Source organism: Nothoprocta perdicaria, unplaced genomic scaffold (genome assembly GCF_003342845.1).
Source record: "Nothoprocta perdicaria isolate Ctin4 unplaced genomic scaffold, notPer1 scaffold_77, whole genome shotgun sequence".
NCBI classification, from domain to species: domain Eukaryota; kingdom Metazoa; phylum Chordata; class Aves; order Tinamiformes; family Tinamidae; genus Nothoprocta; species Nothoprocta perdicaria.
In genome coordinates, this window is record NW_020456054.1 from 1,873,194 (window position 1) to 1,894,667 (window position 21,474).

The 21,474-nt window shown below is 36.5% G+C and overlaps 1 protein-coding gene across 1 annotated transcript in view; it reads right to left on the reverse strand.

Moving 5' to 3' along the window:
- Positions 1-21,474, reverse strand: part of ANGPT1 (angiopoietin 1) — a 150,445-nt gene that overhangs the window by 22,521 nt on the left and 106,450 nt on the right. Inside the window, exon 7 of the mRNA XM_026051628.1 lies at positions 13,417-13,583. Within this exon, the coding sequence (XP_025907413.1) occupies positions 13,417-13,583 (167 nt within the window). The remainder of the gene's footprint in view (positions 1-13,416; positions 13,584-21,474) is intronic.

Consider the following 21,474-nt stretch of genomic DNA (forward strand, 5'->3'; position numbering starts at 1 on the left):
TTGAATGTAAAGAAATGAATCATTAATGATAGAAATGGAAATAGTCTACAATCAATTTTTCATTAATTTTGTTTGAGTTGTTTATACTTTGAAATTATTCTCTGCTAGCAGCACAATCATATTTTAATCATATTTTACAATTGTAATCCTCTGGGCTTTTGCAGATTCTGTTTTTGATTTTTTTCCAGTGTTAATGACCTAATGACCCTCTCAAATCATACTACAGTATTGCTATAATGTGGCTGGAATGGAATTAGTTTGCAGCTGCCAACAGGCCACGATTTAAAGAAATAACTTAATGAATAACACATTAAAATAAATATTTTGGGTTCTGCATGAGATTTTGAAGATTTATGATGGGATTCGTGTCAAGAGATGTGTGCTTCCTGCTGAGTGAATCCCAGAGGAAAATACAGAGTTGTTTTTTGGTATGTTATTTTCAAAGTTATATGTTCATCAGGATTTTCATTCAGATACCTATCTTTGAACCTGTTTAGTTCTGATAAAGAAGCCAGTTCACAGTTTATAAATTYATATTAATTAGACTAGTGAGCTTATTTTGGTGGCTGGGTACCCAGACTCATGACATCACTAAACATTTAGGGATGCTGAAGAATCATTTTTTGGAGATGGCAGGAAATTCAATCATTTCCACACATGGGAAGAGTATAAGGTTGTATKAAGGACAATGTAATTGTCATGATCTCATTCTGAATATAACATTCATTTTTTTATTTTGATGTCAGCTTAGAGAGTGTAAAATGGTAATGAAGCAAGAATGACTTGACCTTCAATGAGAGCTCTGGTGGCCCTGACTCAGCAGCGTACTTAGTATGTGCTTAAAATAAAAATTGTTCCTAAGTGCATTGCTGAATCAGGGCCTAAGTACACTCTGACAACATTTAGAAAAGGAAGAGTAGAAGAAGAAGGGCAAGAATATATGGGGAAGAGAAAGAAAAGCTTTTTTTTTATTCACGTAAGATCATTCAAAATAGTATGACTTTTTTTTTTTTAATTAAAAGCTTCTGATATGGAAAACAAGATACAGAATGGAAGTTTTTAAACTCAAACATGTCCCACCCTCAGTGTGAATCATTTTCAACAGCTGTGGCCTGGGCCCACAGATAGCCTTTAGTGGCTCTATCCAGCAAAATACTGCATTAATCCTCTGTTCTTTATTCCCATTACCATACAAAAGATAAGTTTTTGTTTCAAAGGCAAACAAGGTTACCTAGGAAAAGGTAAGAGAAATTTAGAAAGTGACATACACAAAGAGTTTCTGTGAAATATTTATAGTCTTTTGAAAAATAAATATTGGCTTCACTGTTTGCTTGGTTTTCTGAATGCAAAATCTCGTTTAAAAAATGCCAAAATGAGTTATGTGGCACTAAGACCTCTGTAGAAAAATATAAACAGACTGTTAAAACATATTTCAACTCCCTTRGCGTCATTTGTGGCTGATAAACAGTCATATATGAGTGAAAGGTTCACTGACTGCCATCCATTTATGATCCAAGTTCTTTGCTGGTGCCACACTGACCAGGCTAACAGGGATCATGAAGTCCTACATGCCTTTTTTTTCCCGCTAAAAACACAGGTCATGACCTCATAAGAGCTGTGATTCAGAATTATAATTTCTCTGGTTCAAATAGCATTGAGATAGGTATAAGGAGGTCTTATTTTAGTGCAACCAAATTATAATGCTCAATAACAGTAAATAGAACTGAAATGGTGAGTGCATCCTTGGCTCAAGTGCGGTGCACTGTTCATGTACTGTTTTAAAATTGAAAACACATCAGCCTCTAGTATCTTTTGAAGTAATCTGCTCTTCTACTGAAGACTGGATTCTCTATGGCTCCAGACACTCATTTGTCTTCTCTTTCTAGTTCGGCTTTCAAAGTTATTGAGTACCTCCTTCTTCTATGATAATAAAGGTTTATTTTAACTTGGCAGACCAAACAAACAAAAGTACATAGCATGAGATAACACAATCCTTAGACACTGAATCTATTTGGAGCTTATTTTTAGTAGCTTCTTAGTCATGGTTTGTGTTTTCCTCTGTGATCTAGCTTTGTGATCTAGCTCAGCACATGCATTGCTTCTGTGAAACAAAATAAATAATATCATTTTTTTATTACCATTAATTCAGAGGGAGATATGTCAAATTAAAGTAGGCTACCATTGGGAAGAAACAACAGCAGCAGCAGTCTCTTYAAAGCTGATGCCCTTTGAGACTCTGGGAAAGGCTGGGACAATCCCTTTCCTAAATTCTCTTCAAGCCTTGCTGTASACTTGGTTTGTTGATTTTTGAAAGAATTGCACTCAGAGAAAATATCACACTTTGTTGGTATTATCCTGAAAATATAGCGAAATAGTGCAGAAAGCGTTCTCTAAATCAGGCCCTAGATACACTTGCCAGTAGAGTTGTTAATGATAAAAGGAAAAATGTTAGAGTAGGTTGGCCAGGCAGTTGGTAACAGACTTCAGAGACTTTAACCACTAACATACTAGATTAAATAAGGGTCACTCTAAGAATTCCTACATGTTTTTCTGCAGGCAGATGAAAGCTTGCTCTGTCGGGCCTCTAAGCAGACATGAGCTCATTCTGCCCACACTCCATCCTGGCTGGAAGTTGTACTGTCACAATATGGGTGACAGTGAGCCTACTCACAGGCAGCATATATTAGCTTGGGCTTGGTGCCACATCAACAGGTCTACCCAGTTCAGAGTGTGGGTAGAGATAACCAGCACCAATGTGGGCAAAGACAGTACATAACTCGTCCTTAGAAACTGCATCGAAAGGCCCTTGAGACCTTAAGCTCTTCTTTAGAAACTGCATACAAAGGCCCTCAAGACCTTATCCTTTTTTGCTTCTAAATATTGGAGAAGTTTGAACATTCAGCTGGTGAACATGTAGACAATTCAGTAAACTTTCCAAGCAACATTAGCTTTTTATGTGGAGATTCTGACACTGTTGCTAAGTAAATTYTTCATGATCTTGTCAACAATCAGTGGTCAAAGTATGGAAAAGTTGGTCAAACATGGATGAAATTACAGATGTGTCTCATTCTTCGTATCCAAATTTCAACCTTCCCTGTTTGACATTGGGAAGCATCAGTTCCATCAGGTTTGATCCACATTATGACAAGAATGATGTTCAGGTTAAACAGTTTGAGCTGTCCCTGAATTTGGTTCTGGAAAATGTACTCCAGATCCCAAAAAGTAACAGTAAGGAAAATGATGCAATCATGGAATCTGCATCAAAGAAASTTCTAGATATTCAAATGAAGATTTACTTTGTAATTCTGAATTTGACTGAGATATTTTTCTCATTCTGCACTTCTGAATTAGTCTCTCACAGTCACGTAAAGTTTATTCCCTTAACTCTAAGACTCATTATGTTCAATGTCTTTAAGATTATAAMATCAGTGCATCAATGATTGGCAAACAGCAATGTAAGACTGAATGTTCACACTGTGTTATCATATCCATCTAAAACTTTTCATATGTTCTTGCACATAACTCGTTCTTTGCATAAAAATTTTTACTACAGTAATCTACATTAACTGGAGCATTCTGAGTAGTATAAGTTGCAGACAGTTTCAATATCTAATGCATTATACAAGAGCTAGGTTAATTCTTAACAGTGGAAAAGTAACAAGGAGAAATCTCAACTGCTGTTAAAGAAAACCACTATAACATTTTAAATTCATTGCTATGTTATTCAGTTTATTCCAGAACAGGGATAAATAGCAAATAGCACTTATATCTCTGCAATAGGTAGAATGTAAATGCCCTATAATCTTGGAGATTTCTAGATATTCTGCATGGCATAGTTTTGTTATAAAAAATTCTTGGTAGGCTGAAAATATGCAGAACAGACTCAGTTTCAGCAGACTTTCTTATTCAGGAACTGTTTCATGTCAAAGCCCAGCTGAGACAAAGAAAATTAGATGTTATTTGTTTCTATAATGTACTAATTTCTACACTAATATAAACATAATTAGGTTTACAGTCTTTGTAAAATGCCTTGACAGAAGTAAATTAAAGAAATACAYAGATCTTGTTGATGTTATTACTGAGGAAAATGGGAACTCTTTCCACAAGAAAAGCAGAGTCTATCCACACCAGGATTTTATAAACCTTGCTAAAATACTTCTTTGACTTTGTCTTACTATATATACGTGGGATGGCTGTAAAGCAATAGAGGTTTAACAGTACAACAATCTGTAAAAACAGTAATATAGGTTACTCATTATCAAGATAAAACTATCCAAATGAGAACAGTTGTTTAATATGGGAGAAAAAAAAATAATGGGCATTATCTTAGAAAAACCTATACAGCTTTTTCTTACATTCTTCTGCTCAGGTTCATGCACTGCTGCCATATGCCTGAACCTGGGGAATAGATGGTGAAATTTCCTCCAACTACAAYGTAACAAGCACTAGCTTGCACTGCCAAGTTTCCAGAACACGTAGCAGGCATTGCTGGTTCTCTCATATTTGTGGGCCTGTGCAGCAATGCTCAGCAGGGATTTTACTATACCCTTCTTGCTTTGCATGACATTTTTCTCACATGCAAGTCTACTAAAACAACTTTTGATCAGATCCTCACCAGCTAAGAAGCCACAGTGCATCCAGAGGTTATTACTTTCTTTTTTTGATGGTTGGACTTGATGATTTTGAAAGTCATCTCCAACTATAATGATTCTATGATTCATACAACAGATTACAGACCCAAGCAGTAACCCACTCTGTAAGAGATGTGGTTTTATCTACTCAAGGAGAGAAGAGTTTAACTGCAAAATCTCCTCCACCATCATGACATAACCAACAGCATGTGTTCTACTGAAATAGTGTCACTGTGCCTTTCACTGTGCCTTTCAAAACTCACTGAGCCTCAGAGGGCAGGCAGCAGTGTGAGTCTGCAGCACAGATGTAGCCTCTGGAGCTCAGGGGAAGTCCTCATCACTTCTGTCAATGGATATCAAGGGATGCCTTGCTATTTTCAGAATTTCCTAGTAGTTAAATCTGCACAGCTCTTCTCATGTTGCCTGATTTGGCTTCCAGTCTAAGGAACTTATCTTCCCCTGGGCATACRTAGGGAATCAAATGTCCCAGGCAGAGCTCTGCATTCTTTTCTTAGGGCCCAGGAGCTTAAAGGTCAGCACAGCGATTCTTTATCTCATTTACCTGTAAGAAAACCTGTCTGATTTGACTATATGTACTTAAATTCACTAAATCCAGGATAATGTTTAAATGTAGTAAATTCTTAAGAAAGTTTTCTTTTCCTTTTTTTTTTTTTTTTTTTTCCTCAAGTAATCAGTAGTTTGAATTAATGTGCTTATTCTATTGTAGATAAGTTTTGGAGGAAAATAAGATACTTTTGTTCTTACTCATATATTTTCCTTTTCTTAAAAATGAAACTAAGAGACTGGAGGAGGAGATAATGATATGTCTACTATGTCCCATAGAGATAGCTCTGGTGAAATATTTTGGAAAACAAGATTCCTTCCAGCTCTGTGCTTAAAGTGCCTAGAAATGCTGAAGGAAATACATTTTTCTAAAATCATAAAAAAAAAAACTTAATTTTTGGAAGATTCTTACTAATAGTCTATCAAACCTCCCTGAAAAGTGAATTCTGCAGGTCCACTAAAATGAATATATTTAAATGTATTTAATTTAATATTAATATATTTTAATGTATTTAAATTTAGTTGGAGAAAATACACCAATTTGGAGAAGGCAACTGAAAAATTAATCAGTTGTGGCAAAAGTGGGAAAGAGAAAAGCAGAACCGAAGATAATTTAGACGCGTCTTGAAGGATCTTATAAAGGAACAGATTGTCATATACTCCTTATGGTGATGAATAAATGAATATGTAGAAATTAAGAGATCTCTATTATATTAGATATATTCTGAGTGACCCATATTGTCTCCACTATGAGGAGTTTTATTTCAGAAAAGCAAGATTGCTCTACAGACAGCAGTTTAAAGCTCATAAAGCGACCTTGGTACTTTTCTAATGTCTCAWGGAAGGAATTTCCAAGAATTTATGGGACATGTCTGCTGATTGTCCCACATACCTAGATGTTGCTGCATTAAGAAGCTGTAATATGTGACCAAAGAAAGCATGAAAATAAATATTGTGGGCCAGAAGGGATTAATATTGCTTTTTAATAAATTCTATCTGATAAATTCTGTTATTCCAAGGTTGATCTTACATATATGGATTGACACTGGGCTTTCCTGGAAGATGAAAGTCTTTATGTAGAATGAAAATAAAAAGAAAATATTTTGTTTGATTAATGTAGAAAGGTGAGGAGGCCTGGGCTCTTCAAAGTATAAGACTAATTTAGTATTTGAGTACTTAGTTCTATGCTCAAGGCAACAAAGCATAAAGACTAATAGAAGCATTCATTTGATAGGGAATTGCTTAAGATTAAATAATACTAATAAAGAAAATTGCACATATATAATCCTTTAAGAAGAAATAATGCATCTTCTATATATGAAAAGATTTTTCATGTGATATCTATAATGCATCTTCTGTGCTAAAGTGACTTCCTTCTTCAAGCAACTACCTCGGACAAACCCTTTGATGGCAGGAGTTGCTCCTGCTCCCTGCCTCTCTTGTGACTTGGATAAGTCCCAAACAGCCACACAAAGTCCAAACAGTCACACAATGAAGGGGAAATGCTTTCCTGCTCATTAACTTGGTGTTCACCCGAGCAATCTCCTCATCCCCCGAGGAGGGGTCATCCTCATCCTCCTTCTTGCATCCCTTCCCATACTTGTCTCTCACTATTCACTTCCCCTTCACTACTCAARTAGTCCTTAAGAGTATTCTGTAAATACATTTTCTCGTTACATTCCTCCATAACACAAAAAAAGAAGATATCTCTCCATTTATACCCTTGGTTCAGTATAGTCAGGGCTATTGTATAGTGAACTACATGATCTTCATAAAGTTAGAGGTGGGAAATGATCACTTGTGGATGGATTATATATATATGGATTTATATGGATTAAGTTAAACTTTCTGATTCATAAACTCTCAAGTATATTTGCATCAACTTTCAGTTAGTCAAAGAAAATACTGTATTTCATTTCTGCTTACACTTGGAGATAGTGCATGGACTGTCAGTGAGCTTTAGTCACTGATATAATATAGTACATTGGCTTGCTTCCAGGAAGACTGCTGGTTAATGGGCAATCACTGCATGTCCAGTGCTAGACTTCATGGAATAGTGTTGGATCACAGTATTCTTAAAACAGAATAAACTTACTTCAGTTAGGTATTTGTACATACATAGAGATACTAAATCTTTTTCCATATTTAATTTACACCATTAAAAAATTAAATCATGTACTGTATGGATAGAACTAATATCACTCCATTTGTTAATAGGTTTTTTTMATGGATATTTCCTCTGAAGTAAACCTGAAAATTTCAAGCTTTCAAAGAAAAGTGAATTAATTCACTCAAATTTGTGTGTCCTGTATATATTTTAAGTTATTCTGTAGTTTTCATATTTGGCAAGAAGATTACTGGGGTCTTGACATGGGGCCAAGTCTCAGGGGATCTGTGTTTATTTCCTTGCTTTGCCCAGATTTTGCATGTGTCCTCTAATGTACTTTTTCTTTGCCATCTGAGAATGGGGCTTTGAAGTCTGTGATACAAATAACAAAAGAGAAGAAGTTTGAACAGATGGCTTAGAAAGATTTTCAAGACAGACTGATTCCCTATTTTACTAAAACTGTTAAGTGATACGAGAAGAAAATATGTTACTTATGGCAAGTGCATCACTGAAAAGCCTGGATTATAGCAAAGACCCATATCAGTATTTAAAAATGAAATTTTAGTASCTGGAGGAGAATGACAATGGCTTATTTATGTCTTTTTTAAAAGACAGCAATAGTCCGGAGAAAAGGTTTTAAAATTTAAAAAATAAACAAGTGCCCCATAAAAATAGCACTCTCAAATAATACTACTTGTTTTTACCTACTACAGCATTTTCACTGGTTGAATTTAAAATACCATGGAAAAATATTATTTTCTCCACTTTAGAGAAAGGAAAGTGAGAAATTTTTGTACCAAACTCAAGCATTAGTTCAACAATGGTGATTAAATAAATCAATAGGCTCCACCTTAAAATAAATCAAAGATTAACATTGCATCAAGGCCTCTGGCTCCAGTCTACCTACCTAGGTTGCCTAAGAAAACAGAAAAAAGTTATGCTATTGCTGAAACTAAATATACAAACTCTTAAGCAAACAAGAGATGCAAAATTCAATACTCTACCTAGTTCACTAAACACACCCTGCTACCARCTCCCATAAAATCTAAGAATTGTTGGTTTATATTCTACAACTGATTTTTTTTGCCAAAGTAAAGACTAGAGAAAGATAGTATTTTGGAGAGCAAGGAACTGTGCTACTGAGGTTTTTATAAATCACAAGACCATGTTAGTGTCTAAATTGAATCATCGCAATGGCTCACCATCCTCTTGGCAACAAATTCAAGCAAATTCTTGCCACTGAAGACCTGTAGAAACTAATTCTCTTCTACATATCTGATATTTTCTTGCCAACTCATCCTTTGCTYATTCTGCTAACAGTGTTAGCAAACACTCTATTACATTTTCTGATGAGATATCCTAATCTCTTTTACATGATGCTTCCAAAATAAATACCATTTTCCATAATTTTAAGAATCAAAGGTCAGCCTTCACCTTAAGTCCACAATTCTCTAGAGATCTTCAAAATCCACCTGGATGTGACCCCGGGCCACATGCATTATGTGTTCATGCTTTAACAGGGGGGTTGGACTAACTGATCTGTAGAGGTCCATTCYAACTTCATTCATTCTGTGATTCTGTGTAATTYGCTCAAAGTAGCTAGGATACTGCTGGTCCAGCCTCAGTTTTCGTCTCTACCTGCAGCAATCCTCTCCACCTAAGCAGCACAGCTGCACCTTTTCTTTGCATTTCTCCAGAGACAGAATCAGACATACTGAGTCATTGTGTCTGGAAAGTTTTTCTAAACACAAGAATGGAGAACCRCAGGAACAGAGTACCATGGGGAAGTAAGGATATTTTCAGGCTCTTTGAGGGTTCTGAGCTACAAATGGCTGTAGTAATTTAAAATTTCACTTCCTCCTTCTTCCGTCCTATCCCTTGCTTGGGAGCGCAGCTCCTCTTGTGTCACAAGTAGCAAAAACAGATGTGTGTACAAGATGAAATTGCTGCTGTTCAACATCCAGCATCAATAAAAATCTGCCTTCATTAAGGTAGGATGTTGGATTATGAATTGTGGTGCCTGAAATGCCAAAACATGGCTGCTTTTTCTGGTTATTACTGAGTGTGGGGATATAAGAGCTATATTGTGTGTTGTATCTGGACAGGTCCTTAGAAGGGCAYAGAAAACAACAACAAAATATCAAGAATGGGTTAGCTGGGATTGGTTTAGGAAAAGAGATGGGCTATCTCTCTTCAGGAAGCCTCGTTCAACCTGACTCTGTTATGATACTCAATTATGAAACACTGCACTAAATGCAGATTTGTAAGATCTAACTGTTCTTGCTTGATGCATATTTTATTTGCCTCAATGCAAGACCTGCAAAGAGTAGTACAAGTAATTTTCATGCTATTTTCAGATAGCTCTGTGTTCAATCATTTTGTGTAGATACAAAGTGAAATGATGTACAAAAGGAAATCAGCCACTTAGGTTCTTATAGGTTATTGCAGCTTTCGTGTAAGGTGCAACACTGATTATTCTGTGTCGATTATCATTTATCATCAAACATTTTCTGCTTCAGTACTCACATTTTCATCTCAATTTTATTCCTTGGGATCATCTGGGATAAATAGATTTTATTTTGCATTCCCAGAAACCCTTTTGGAACTGTCTCATTTTGAAAGAGAAACAAGTATATTTTTAATGTACATGTGTTCAGCATTACCCTTTTTAATCATAGATTCTTTAGGCTAATAAAAAGTAGTAAAGAGAATACAAACAGCCCAGAGAAAAAACAGAACCCTTCTGAAATCACCAATTGGGAGTTATCCAGAGTGAATCGAACTTTGCATAATGCTGAGGCTGGATTTTGGGAAAACAGCATGAAAATGATTTTCCATATTTTCTCAGACAAATTTTATCCCTTTGCAATATTTATATTCCTTTTTTACCTTACTGTATTCAAACATTAGTCCTGGAACCTTAATTTTTTTTTAGTCTCTTCCAACCATAGGAGGTACTGCCATAATACAAATGAAAGATGTTCCACTTCCATAGCTTTTCTTTTCATTTCATTACCCTTTCTCTACTTTATTTAGATCTTTATCCTTGATCTATGGCCCAGATCTGCTTCAAAGCTTGTCTCTTGAACTAGTAAAGACTAGTTATTATTTCTACAAGTTCTTAGTGAACTTGTATTATTTGAAACTAAYGCAGAGTAAGGCCAGCCTACGGTCACTTGCTTCTACAAACAGTGTTGAAGAAGCAGCGTTTAATGGGGGTCACTAGCAGAAATTCCTAACAGCTTCCAAAATAAGAGAGTATATAATTTGTTTGGCAGAATGATTTCAAATAAATAGTAACTGAAGTTTTGAAAAGGTATACTGCTCTCTGCTTGATGTATTGAGAGCATATATGTCAAACGCTGAACGACTGTGAAGAAAAAGAACTGCAAGCATGATGTTGAGGATGGTGCTTTTCAACTTTAGAGGCATCAGTTAAATTCAGAATGACAGGGTCCTCAGATAAAGAGAAAACAGCATTCTGTGAAGAGCGGCCAGCAGTTTAAGGTCCAGTAATCAGGCTTTTATTTGGCCTGCCTTTTGGAGTTGCTTCTGTCACAGATAGTGATGCTGGCAAGCAAAATAAAGAGCTTTCACATCATAAGATGCATTCCTGTAGTAACTTCTCAAAGAGCCCAGTGGAATTTTTGTTTGCAAAATGTCTGTGAACATATATCTGACTAGGCACATTTGTCAAGCATGAACAATAATTTCAATTTGCACGTGGCTTACACTTCATTATTGTCAGAGCTGTCAGACTACGTTAAATACTCAGGTATGTTTCAGGAAAAAAATGAACAAGGAATTCATTTGAAAAGCCAAGAAACAACAGGGAGGAAAACAGCCTTTGTACCTTTTCAAGCTTCTGTCTGTTTATTCCAGAGTAATAGAAATTAAGCTTATTCACCATTCCCTGGACAAAGGGAATTCAATTGTATCTTAACTAGGCTACACAGGCAGCTTGAATCAGGTATGTTCTGATCTTTCCTTGAACTATGGAGTAAGATAGGAAATAAAATTTCAAAATTTGGGTATTTCAATCTTTCCTTATTCCCTAGGCTATTTTTTTTTTTTTTGAGGCCTGAACACTATTATACCATTTCTGTTGAGATTTCTATACTTTTGAAGCATGACTCTTCTATTTTTCTTGGTTAGCAAGAGGATTTTCCATGGATCAGTTTTCACAATTGTTTCCATACCCTGAAAATACAATTCATATTGCCATGAGATCTCCCTTTCTTCTAATGAAATCAGGTTTACTTTTCTTTTCTAAATATTCTCCTGTTCCTATATATTTTCTGGAGTCTCATTTGGGATATTTTTCCAGGACTTCTTTGCAGTCCATCAACATATTAAACTTAGCCTATTTAAGACATCTCCAAGTATGTGTTTCATCAGCCAAGGCAGAGATGAAAATTGACTTTGTTTTGTCTTTTTTCCTCACCTTAAAAGTATTTGTCTTTTCCTCATATTTCCAAATATCTTTTTTTTTCTTCTAGCATTATTTGTAAAGCACAACATAATGATCCACTTTTATACTGCTGTTTTTATGTCTCTTAAAAAAAAAAATCAAGCCTCTCTCTTTGAAGAATTTTTCTTTACTTGTTTAATTTTTCACTTAGCCTAAGGGCTCCTCAGAATAAGTTCCCTATCCTCCTGAATCATGATAAACTACATGTCAACCAACTACAGCAAGCTGTGCACCTTCATTACTGTCAAAGCTCCCCAGAGGATTTTGGCATCTGAGAAGAGCACCTTGGAGTTCATAGCATGAGCCATGCAGCGCACATTCACCTGCCAACATCTACATGCAGACTTCCTTTGCTGTCTACATAGAAAACAAAAGTTGATGGAATATGTCTCATTCTGAAGGACCCAAAAATATCTAGTATAAACTAAATGAATCATATCCCTGCAGTTCCTGTTTCTCATCACTGATTATAAAGATGAAGGTGATTAGATCAGTTGCAATTTTGCTTAAGTATATTTTTAAGCATGCACCTCTAACTGAACTATTTTACCTAGATACTTCTCTTGAACTGCTTTGAGGTTCAGATCTGCAGTTCACAGCCAGCACTTCTACTTGACATAGTATACCCACTGGTGTGAGTATTTTTACTTTCACTCCTGCAGAAACAAATCTAACATGGTCCAATACTGCTTCTTTTCAGAACATCAGAGATTCCATTATACGGCCTTTTGACAACCCTGAGTCTTGCATTACATAACTCTAATTACAGAGCTGACCTTTCTGTGCTGTGTGATGTCTATAACACTATGCAGGAGCTCAATAACTTCTTAATGTAGCAATAACTTCTCAATAACTTCTCTTCTATACCACACAGTAATGTCCTCTGAGAAATCCAAGGGGACAAGAGCAATGTTTTGTGTCCCACCTGGATAGACTCCTGTCAACAGAAAGAGCAAATTGCATTAATTTCTATTTCTCTAGGGGGCCTGGGAGGTCAGCATTTTTGGGAGTCAAGTTACTAGACTTTAAAAATCTGAATACCAACCCTGTTTCACATTCTACAACTTCATTGTTTGGTTTTGTAGTATATTTTTTTTCTATCCTAAAACCTTCACCAACTAGTTGTGATGTAATAAATAATTTTGAAAGTTTTTCTGTGTCATTTGCTTTCCCCAAGGTTGTACTGCCTGTTCAGAGGAAGCAATGATTTAAGAAATAAAACTTTTAATTTCATATACCTTTTTCAAACTATAGTAAGTAGCATGTTTATGATGGTGAATCAAGACTACGGGTATCCTGTATTGGTCATTTTGTTTCTTCACAATAAAATGCAGCCTTCTGTCCATCATGAGAATTTTTTTTCAAGCAATTTTCAGTTAAGGTGCTCTTTCATGAGCAAACATTTTACAAATTTTAAACAGTTTTATCAGGATGTGAAATCAATAGATCATTCGTTATTCTCTGATATGATAGTTTCTTTCTAATCTTCCATCGTGGAGAAATTAGTTTTTTATTTTACTTTAACTCTGCTTATTCACTTTATGTAAAAAATCAGTATCATTATCTTTTCTGGTATTTAACAAGAAAACTATAAACAATATTTACCATTCAGTATGGTCAAAAGGATTTGAATAGATTCTTACCTGTAATTCTGCTTTTCATTTCCTATATGAAATCTGTCATACTGTGAATATGCCCGGTTTCCTTCCCAGTCCATTAATTCAATTCTCAGAGAATATTGTCTCTGACTTGTTATTGCAAAGATAAATTCATTCCCCAACCAATGTTCACCTGATGGGCTTCCAAAACCCTAGAAAAAAGTTGGCAAAATAACTAGATGTAATTATTGTAAATGATAGAACATTTATGCAATAATAAAACCATCATTACATTTTACCTATACATTCTTATTGCTAGTCACATAGCTTTCTGTTSCTCACTCAGTTTGGGTTTCTCTAAAATAAGTCCAACAATTCTTAGCATGTAGGACTGTTATGGAGTTTAACTCATATTTGCAAGGGTAGTTGAGGTTATCAGTTGAAAGTCACTTTCCAGTCACAAGATATTAATAGTATGATGGATGGAATAAAGGATTTGTACATCCTTTAATGGCAATACTGGACATAGTCATCTACCATAACACACAGAATCACAGAATCATGGAATAGTTGAGGTTGGAAGGGACCTCATCTAGTTCAACCCCCCTGCTCAAGCAGGGTCACCTAGAGTACAAATACATTTAATATGATGCTAAATATATTTAGCATTGAGACTGACCTAAACTATAAAAGGTTATAAAAGCATTAAATTAGATATATACTGAATTCTAGTTAATTGCAGACTATAGATCATGCTTTACTACCTAACAAGGAATAKATCATTCCCTTTCATGTTTAGTATCTGCCACAACTCAGAGAGTTTTTTGATTTAAAATCCTCTTCTAATAAGACCTCCTGGACAGGATACTGTCTGCGAGTGATCCTCAGCTACAGCACTTGTTTTCCTAATTTGTGATGCAAATCGTCTACGGCTCAGAGTTTGGCTACTACAAAGCTCATGCTTTTCTCATCCAATGAGGTAGGGATATGGTACCTATAAGTGCCATATTGCTTCAAAATCTTTAACCTCTTTAAGTAATACTGCTATAGATTATCTAGAGAGCTGCACGTTTACTTTCTAAAAATTAAAAATAAACAATAATTTAAATTTTAAGGCAACTAGCTTTCTCATATTTAATATATTCAGAAGATATTTCTAATTAATTACATAATTTTCAAATAAGGAAAAATAATATTAAAAGTAATTAGTTTTCCAAATGCATTCCTAGACCCACTTTTTTGCAACTTCCAGTTTTAATATTAAGTTTTAGGGAATATTTTACTATATTAAATTTAAAACTTAAAAAATTGCAATTAATTTAATTTCACATATATCTAAACTACTGTTCATTGTAAGCGATTAGTTCATAGCTGCAAACTCCTAGTTTGATTATTTGCCAATTAAGCAATAAAACCTTTTCGAACCTCTAATTTCCAGAAAGTTTATCTTTATTAAAGCAGGGAGTATGAAGATTTTCTTGCTATCAGAATCTGTTGAAAACTTTAGCAAGAGATCAGTGTCTTCTGTATATTTCAGTATATTTCAAGRATTCAGTATATTTCAGGAACCATGAAAGCTCAGCCCTTTCAGCCCTTCCTCTTTTTGTTTCCCTATTGTGCTGCCCTGCATGGTTCTAAGCAGGCTGGGCAAGTAAGGATGAAATTCCTGGAGATCCCATGCAGTGTCACACAGCTGCAGTGTGGCAGTGCTTAGCTATTCCACCTACAAACCGCTAATGAAAATTTAATTTGGATGTTTTAGAAACCTAAAAGTTTACCAGTGGATCTTAAGAAAGGATCATTTCAAGGAGGCATTGCCTACTGCTCCCGTTGAAAATGCTCTAACCAGRAGCCATGTGCTGATAACATCAGTGCAGCTGAGGAGACCTTAGGTGCTCACTGATGCTGGAGGCAGCATGCTCAGCTCTGCTCAGTGCATAGGTTTATCTTTCAAGCAAGTACATCTACCTTTTGGCTCAGAAAGCATCAAGTGATACCCATGGATAACGTCTACCAGGGGTGCAATTCAGTGGTCTCACAGAAYTCACAGAATTCACAGAATATTTAAGGTTGGAAGGGACCTCTACAGATCATGTAGTCCAACCTTCCTGCTCAAGCAGGCACACCTAGAGCATGTGGCACAGGGTGGCATCCAGGCGGGTTTTGAAGACCTCCAGAGTAGGAGACTCCACAACCTCCCTGGGCAGCCTGTTCCACTGCTCTGTCACCCTCACAGTAAAGAAGTTSCTCCTCACCTGGAGACGGAACTTCTTGTGTTTCAGCTTGTGGCCATTASCCCTCGTCCTATCGCTGGCCACCAGTGAGAACAGCCTGTCCCCTTCCTCCCTGCATTCTCCCTTCCTGAACTTATACATATTAATCATATCCCCTCTGAGCCTTCTCTTCTCCAGAGAAAASAGGCCCAGCTCACTCAGCCTCTCTTCATACGAGAGATGTTCCATTCCCTTAATCATCCTGGTTGCCCTTCTCTGGACCCTCTCCAGAAGCTCCACGTCCTTCCTATACTGGGGTGCCCAGAACTGCACACAGAAGACTGAAACAGAAATATTTAAGTACACTATTTGGCTTTGCTCTTCCTGCATGTTATTTCATTGCAGCCTATGCTGTCTGTACTTAATACTGATGACAGGTCTTGCCCACGTGAACCTGCCAGTGCCTCTCCTCCCACCCAAGCCTTCCAGCAGTGATGCTTTCCTCTTTATCATCTTCCACTTTGGCTGTGTTTGACTGTGGATTTGTGCATCATATATATCTGACCTCCAAAAACAAAAAAGTCATGTTCCTGACTATGTGGGAGTTGTACCAGTTTTCCATTTTTGCTTTGTTGTTGGGTTTTTTTGTTTTGTTTTGTGTTGTGTTTTGGAGAGGGGTGAGGTGGGTTCTTCCTGGCTCTCACATACAGACAGGCCGAGCAGCCACTCCTGTTTTAGGCATTTGGAAGTGTGACGCTGGAAAAGCCACCGATTTGCCTTTGACATTCCCTGTCACCAGTGGTCATGGCCATGTGTGGCCATGAGGAAGGCTTTGTGACCACCCAACAGGCAGTGTTCATCCCTATAACCAGAAGCTGGAGGTTGATTTATTTTGCTTTATTGATGGAGAATAAGTGTTTATGTGCCAATCAAAATATGTCTGTCTGCTATCTGTACAGTTTTTTGCTCACAGAAGATCTACTATTCTCACCAGGTCTCTCTCTAAAAGATTTTCAGGTAATTTCTCCCCCACCAGACTAGCCCCGTTTGCACTGTGGCTCTATTGAATTATATTTGTCTTATCTTATTTAGATTACAGCCACTTCAGGATGGAGTACAAGTGGCTTTTTTTAATATTATGCGTTCCCATATGTGTTCTCTATAAACTCCAGAGACCATATATAATTATTCTGAAAGGATAATCATTTTMCTTCTTCATTTCTCTCTCCCTTTTCATACATGCTATGGTGGTAAGATGAAGATCTATCACTAACTGTTTTGCTCTCCAGAAGAAATGGAGTTGTAACAGAAGGAATATAGAAAGGAATATAAAAAACCTTATGAGGACAACTACCACATTAATTTTGAAAAATTGAATCAATTTAGAAAGATCTACAATAGCACTGAAATATGATTTAGAATTGATGAGATAAAGGATAAGTATATTTAATTTGAACTGCTGAATCTCACCTGAGAGGTTTTTGTTTTACTGAAGAATGAAATTGAAACCAGTTTTCAACATTTTTTTCATTACTATATATTATATAATCTTTTGAGGCTGTATGTTGTATTGTTTCTGTATCTGTGTGTTTTTTCAGTGTTAGATTATTTTTAATCAAAGTCCTTGCTGTTATGAGACAAAACCAAAAAAGTAAATAGAATATAAAAAGTAACTTCCAAAGTAAGGAATAAGGGGAGCTGGTGTATTTTCTTAAACAGCTAATATTGCCGGGGAGAAAAAAAAAATAATAAAAAAAAAGGTTTCAGACACTCTGTGCTTTCTTAGATCTAAACCAGACAGGCGCAATACATTTCTGTTAAGTACAAGGTTGGGAATCATCACTCAAAGTATAATATCATCAAGATGAACTCAATTGTTCCCAAACTTACTTACTCAGTTTACAATCTCCTGCCTCTATTTCAGATCTGAAGAAATACTTATATGCTGTTTTTGTTTTTGTTTTCTGTGTTTGTATTTGTTTCCAGATACTTTGGTTGAATTAATAACTACACAGATTCCCTTGGACATATTTTACATAGAATCCCCCCACTTCAAGAACACTGCTACTTTGACAACATATGTAAGTTTTCATGTGCAGGGGAGAATGACATATTTTTATCAGAAAGAACTGAAAAATGTGAATTAACTTTGTGCCAGGATCTTTTAATTGGCCTTCCAGATCTGGAGCCTTCAAAGCACATTTCAGAATGTTATCTTCAAACACAAAATCATTATTTTTTTTCAGCTAGAWGAGTTAAGGAAACAAGTTTGCCCGATTTTAGGCCCACTTATCTGCTATTTTCATGCAATACCTTTTAAACACTTTCGGCAATGGGATAGATGTCTCCAAAACATTGAGGTCACAAAAGTTTCAAGAGAATTGGTGCCAGGAAGGAGCTGCCTCTCAGGAAGAGGCTAAAGCAGAAGCCCAGCAGCAGCCCATCAACATGCACCAACCAGGCAGCCAAGTGCAAACACCCAGCACATATTGCCTGTGATGGCCCTTACAGGCCTGGGATAAATCTGAGGGATGTAAAATGGGAAGTGAAACTATTGCCACAGTGAATCTCAGAAAATGATAGGGATTTGAGGAGATCATTGTCAAGGCGAATGGGGCTTCTGTGCAGGAAAGACAAAAATCCACAGCCAATCAGATCCCATTAACTGTACTGCTAATGAAGCAACTCAGTAAGTGTTTAAAGAAATAGAAACATTTCGTTTAACAGCACTGTTACATCTACACCACTCTTTAACTTRAGGAGTCAGTCCCCAGAGGTCAGAAGCCTGTGGCCTTTCCTAAGACCTTGCTTGCTTTCTTGAATGCACAAGGCATTTGGGCTTGGGAATGAATTAGGAAGAGTGAAGAGCATACTGGTAAATACCAGGAGTTAAAATTAGGAGTCATCTATTCCAAATTCATAGTTGTCCTCAAATATTCTTGTTTTCTATCACATATTGTCTCTCAATACACTGATATTTTGGAGTGTTTATATTTCTATAGGAAATACTTCTAGATTTTATGTAAAAGTGTTTTATACTTAAACTGCTAGAAGCACATGAGGTGATTCAAACCATCCTCAACTATCCATCTACAGGAAAATCTGTATTTCAAGTTTAGATACATTTATAGCTAACTACTTTTAAGTCACATGGAAGTCCTGTCAGTTGCAATCCAAATTCCAGTTTTAAATGACTAAAGAGACACTATTTTATCATTAGCTTTCTATAGTTTATTCTCTATATTTATTCTAATTCCTTAAATGTCTACATTTATTCACCCCCCAAATCATTTTGCTTTTTCCTTGAAAGCTACGTAACGTTTTAGGATGACTGGCAAAATACAAGCTTTCAAGCCCTAAGGGAGTGTTTGTCAGAAAGGTCATACAAGGTTAGATATTTCCAAAAGTTTTCTGAACTCTCCTATATTTTCCTTATTATCTCTCYATGGAATCTGGTAGAATATAGAATGGAAAGATGCTTGCCTTATCCTAGCTTTKTAAGAACTCAGTACCAGCCATAGGCAGATTACTTGAAAATTTGYACTCATCTGTCATAGAATTTTTTCACATTTCATTTTATTGTTTACCAACCAAAAACACTAATATTTTTGATGACAGAAAAACTGCATTAAGATTGTATTTTGGAAAAGTTTGATCTGAAATAAGCTAGCTAAAAAGACTTCTAATTGCACAGTGACTAACACTCAAATCCACTAACACAGACATGAGCAGAAAGAAAATGAATTCAATACTAGTTTTAAAAATGACCTGGAGAATTTATAAAGTTGATACTTACTCAAGAATAATAAGTATGGTGCAAAAGAGTTTTATTAGCTTTGGCAAAATATGTGGGGGCATTCTATTTGAATCATGTTACTCCAAGTTCATTAAACAATTATCTCTCTTACTTTATTTATTTTGCCTGATAATGTTCATAGGAAGCTTTGACTTTTTATAGACAAAACAAAATTGAAACCAGACGCAGTCAATATATCCTACGGGTTCATCTCCTGTCTGACAATTCACTGAAGAAAGCAGATAATAATTCAGTGTTTTACAGCAGCAGTGTCTTCTCAAGCCATAAAGAATAATCAGCTCCTTTTGCCTTAGCTGAGAATATGGAATGGACTTTGCTTGAGAAGTTAATTTCTAACAAAGGTCAGTATACTTCTTCATTTCCATTCCACTGGATTAATCACTGTGTTTTTATTTACAATCAAGTTGTGGCCTATAGACATGACTTTGACTTTCTCCAAAGAACAAGTGGCCTAAGTCWTTTTAAGCATAATAATGTGGTAAAATTCCCCTAAATATTCAGAATTACTTCTATGAAATTTCAGGAAATACTTGGTGGGATGTTTGAAAAATATGTTTGTGTATCTTCTGTATTGTGCAGCCAGAGTTATCTTCTCAAAAAATAAAAGAGATCTAAACTATTGTCAGTCTAAATGCAGAGGTATAATAGAGGRCTGTACTTGTTATTCTTAATCTGAAATATACGTCTTGAAATCTTCATATCCAGCAGCAATTCATATTGCTGCACTTCTCTCTAATGCAAATACATTTGCAGATGCACRGAACATATGTTGAATACGATTATTCCCTTCCAAAATATATACAGAATCTGTCACATCAGACTGGTAAGAAAGAACTATGGCAGCAGATTCCATGTCTCAAGCATAAACCTTGCACAAGCACTACTGCAGCGAGGCAAGAGGTTACTTGCAGCTCAGTCATCCATATAAAACAGGAAGAACCAATGCTTCTTCCTCATCCTCTCYGGACACCAGTACAGATTAGGGTTTGACCTGCTGGAGAGCAGCCCCGCAGAGAGGAACCTGGGCGTCATGGTGGATGACAAGATGACCATGAGACAGCAGTGTGCCCTGGTGGCCAAGAAGGTCAACGGGATTCTGGGGTGCATTAAGAAGAGCGTCTCCAGCAGGTCCAGGGGGAGGGGGWGGTGATYGTCYCCCTCTAAACAGCCCTGGTGAGGCCACATCTGGAGTACCGTGTCCAGTGCTGGGCTCTCCAGGACAAGAGGGATGTGGAGCTGCTGGAGAGAGTCCAGCGCAGGGCTACCAGGATGATCAGGGGCCTGGAACATCTATCCTATTAGCAAAGGCTGAGGGASCTGGGCCTGTTCAGCCTGGAGAAGAGAAGGCTGAGGGGGGACCTGATCAATGTGTATAAATACCTCAAGGGAGGGAGGGAGGAGGAGGGGGGCGGCCTCTTTTCAGTGCTGGACAGTGATAGGACTAGAGGAAATGGCCACAAACTGAAGCACCAAAAGTTCCACAGGAACTTGAGAAAACACTTTTTGACAGTGAGGATGACAGAGCCCTGGAACAGGCTGCCCAGAGAGGTTGTGGAGTCTCCTTCTTTGGAGATCTTTAAAAACCGCTTGGATGCCACCTTGTGCCACGTGCTCTAAGTGACCCTGTGTGAGCAGGGGGGTTGGACTAGATGACCTCTGAGGTCCCTTCCAACCTTAAGCATTCTATGATTCTATGATTCTATGATTCTGTGATCAGGCCTGGATTTAAATCTAACTCCCTGACCATTTAGTTAAAAATACAGATAATTCTCTATGAAGGTACTGTTGAGTTGAGAGTGTGTTCTTCACTCTAGCAAAAAAAAGTGTCTGGAAATATAGAAAACCTCAGTAAACACATTCAAGGCAGATGAAAAAAAAACACAAAATGAAACAAAACAAAAGCAAAATGATGCTCATTTTTTTAATTGCAAGAAAGGCAAACTAGGAGTTTTACTTTATGAGAAATTTGCATTTTTTTCTTTAGAAATAAAAAAGAATGATTATTGTATAGAGGTAAAAACTCCAAATATTTCAAAGAAAAAAATAGCCAAAGCACTTCTGTTTCATTTTAGG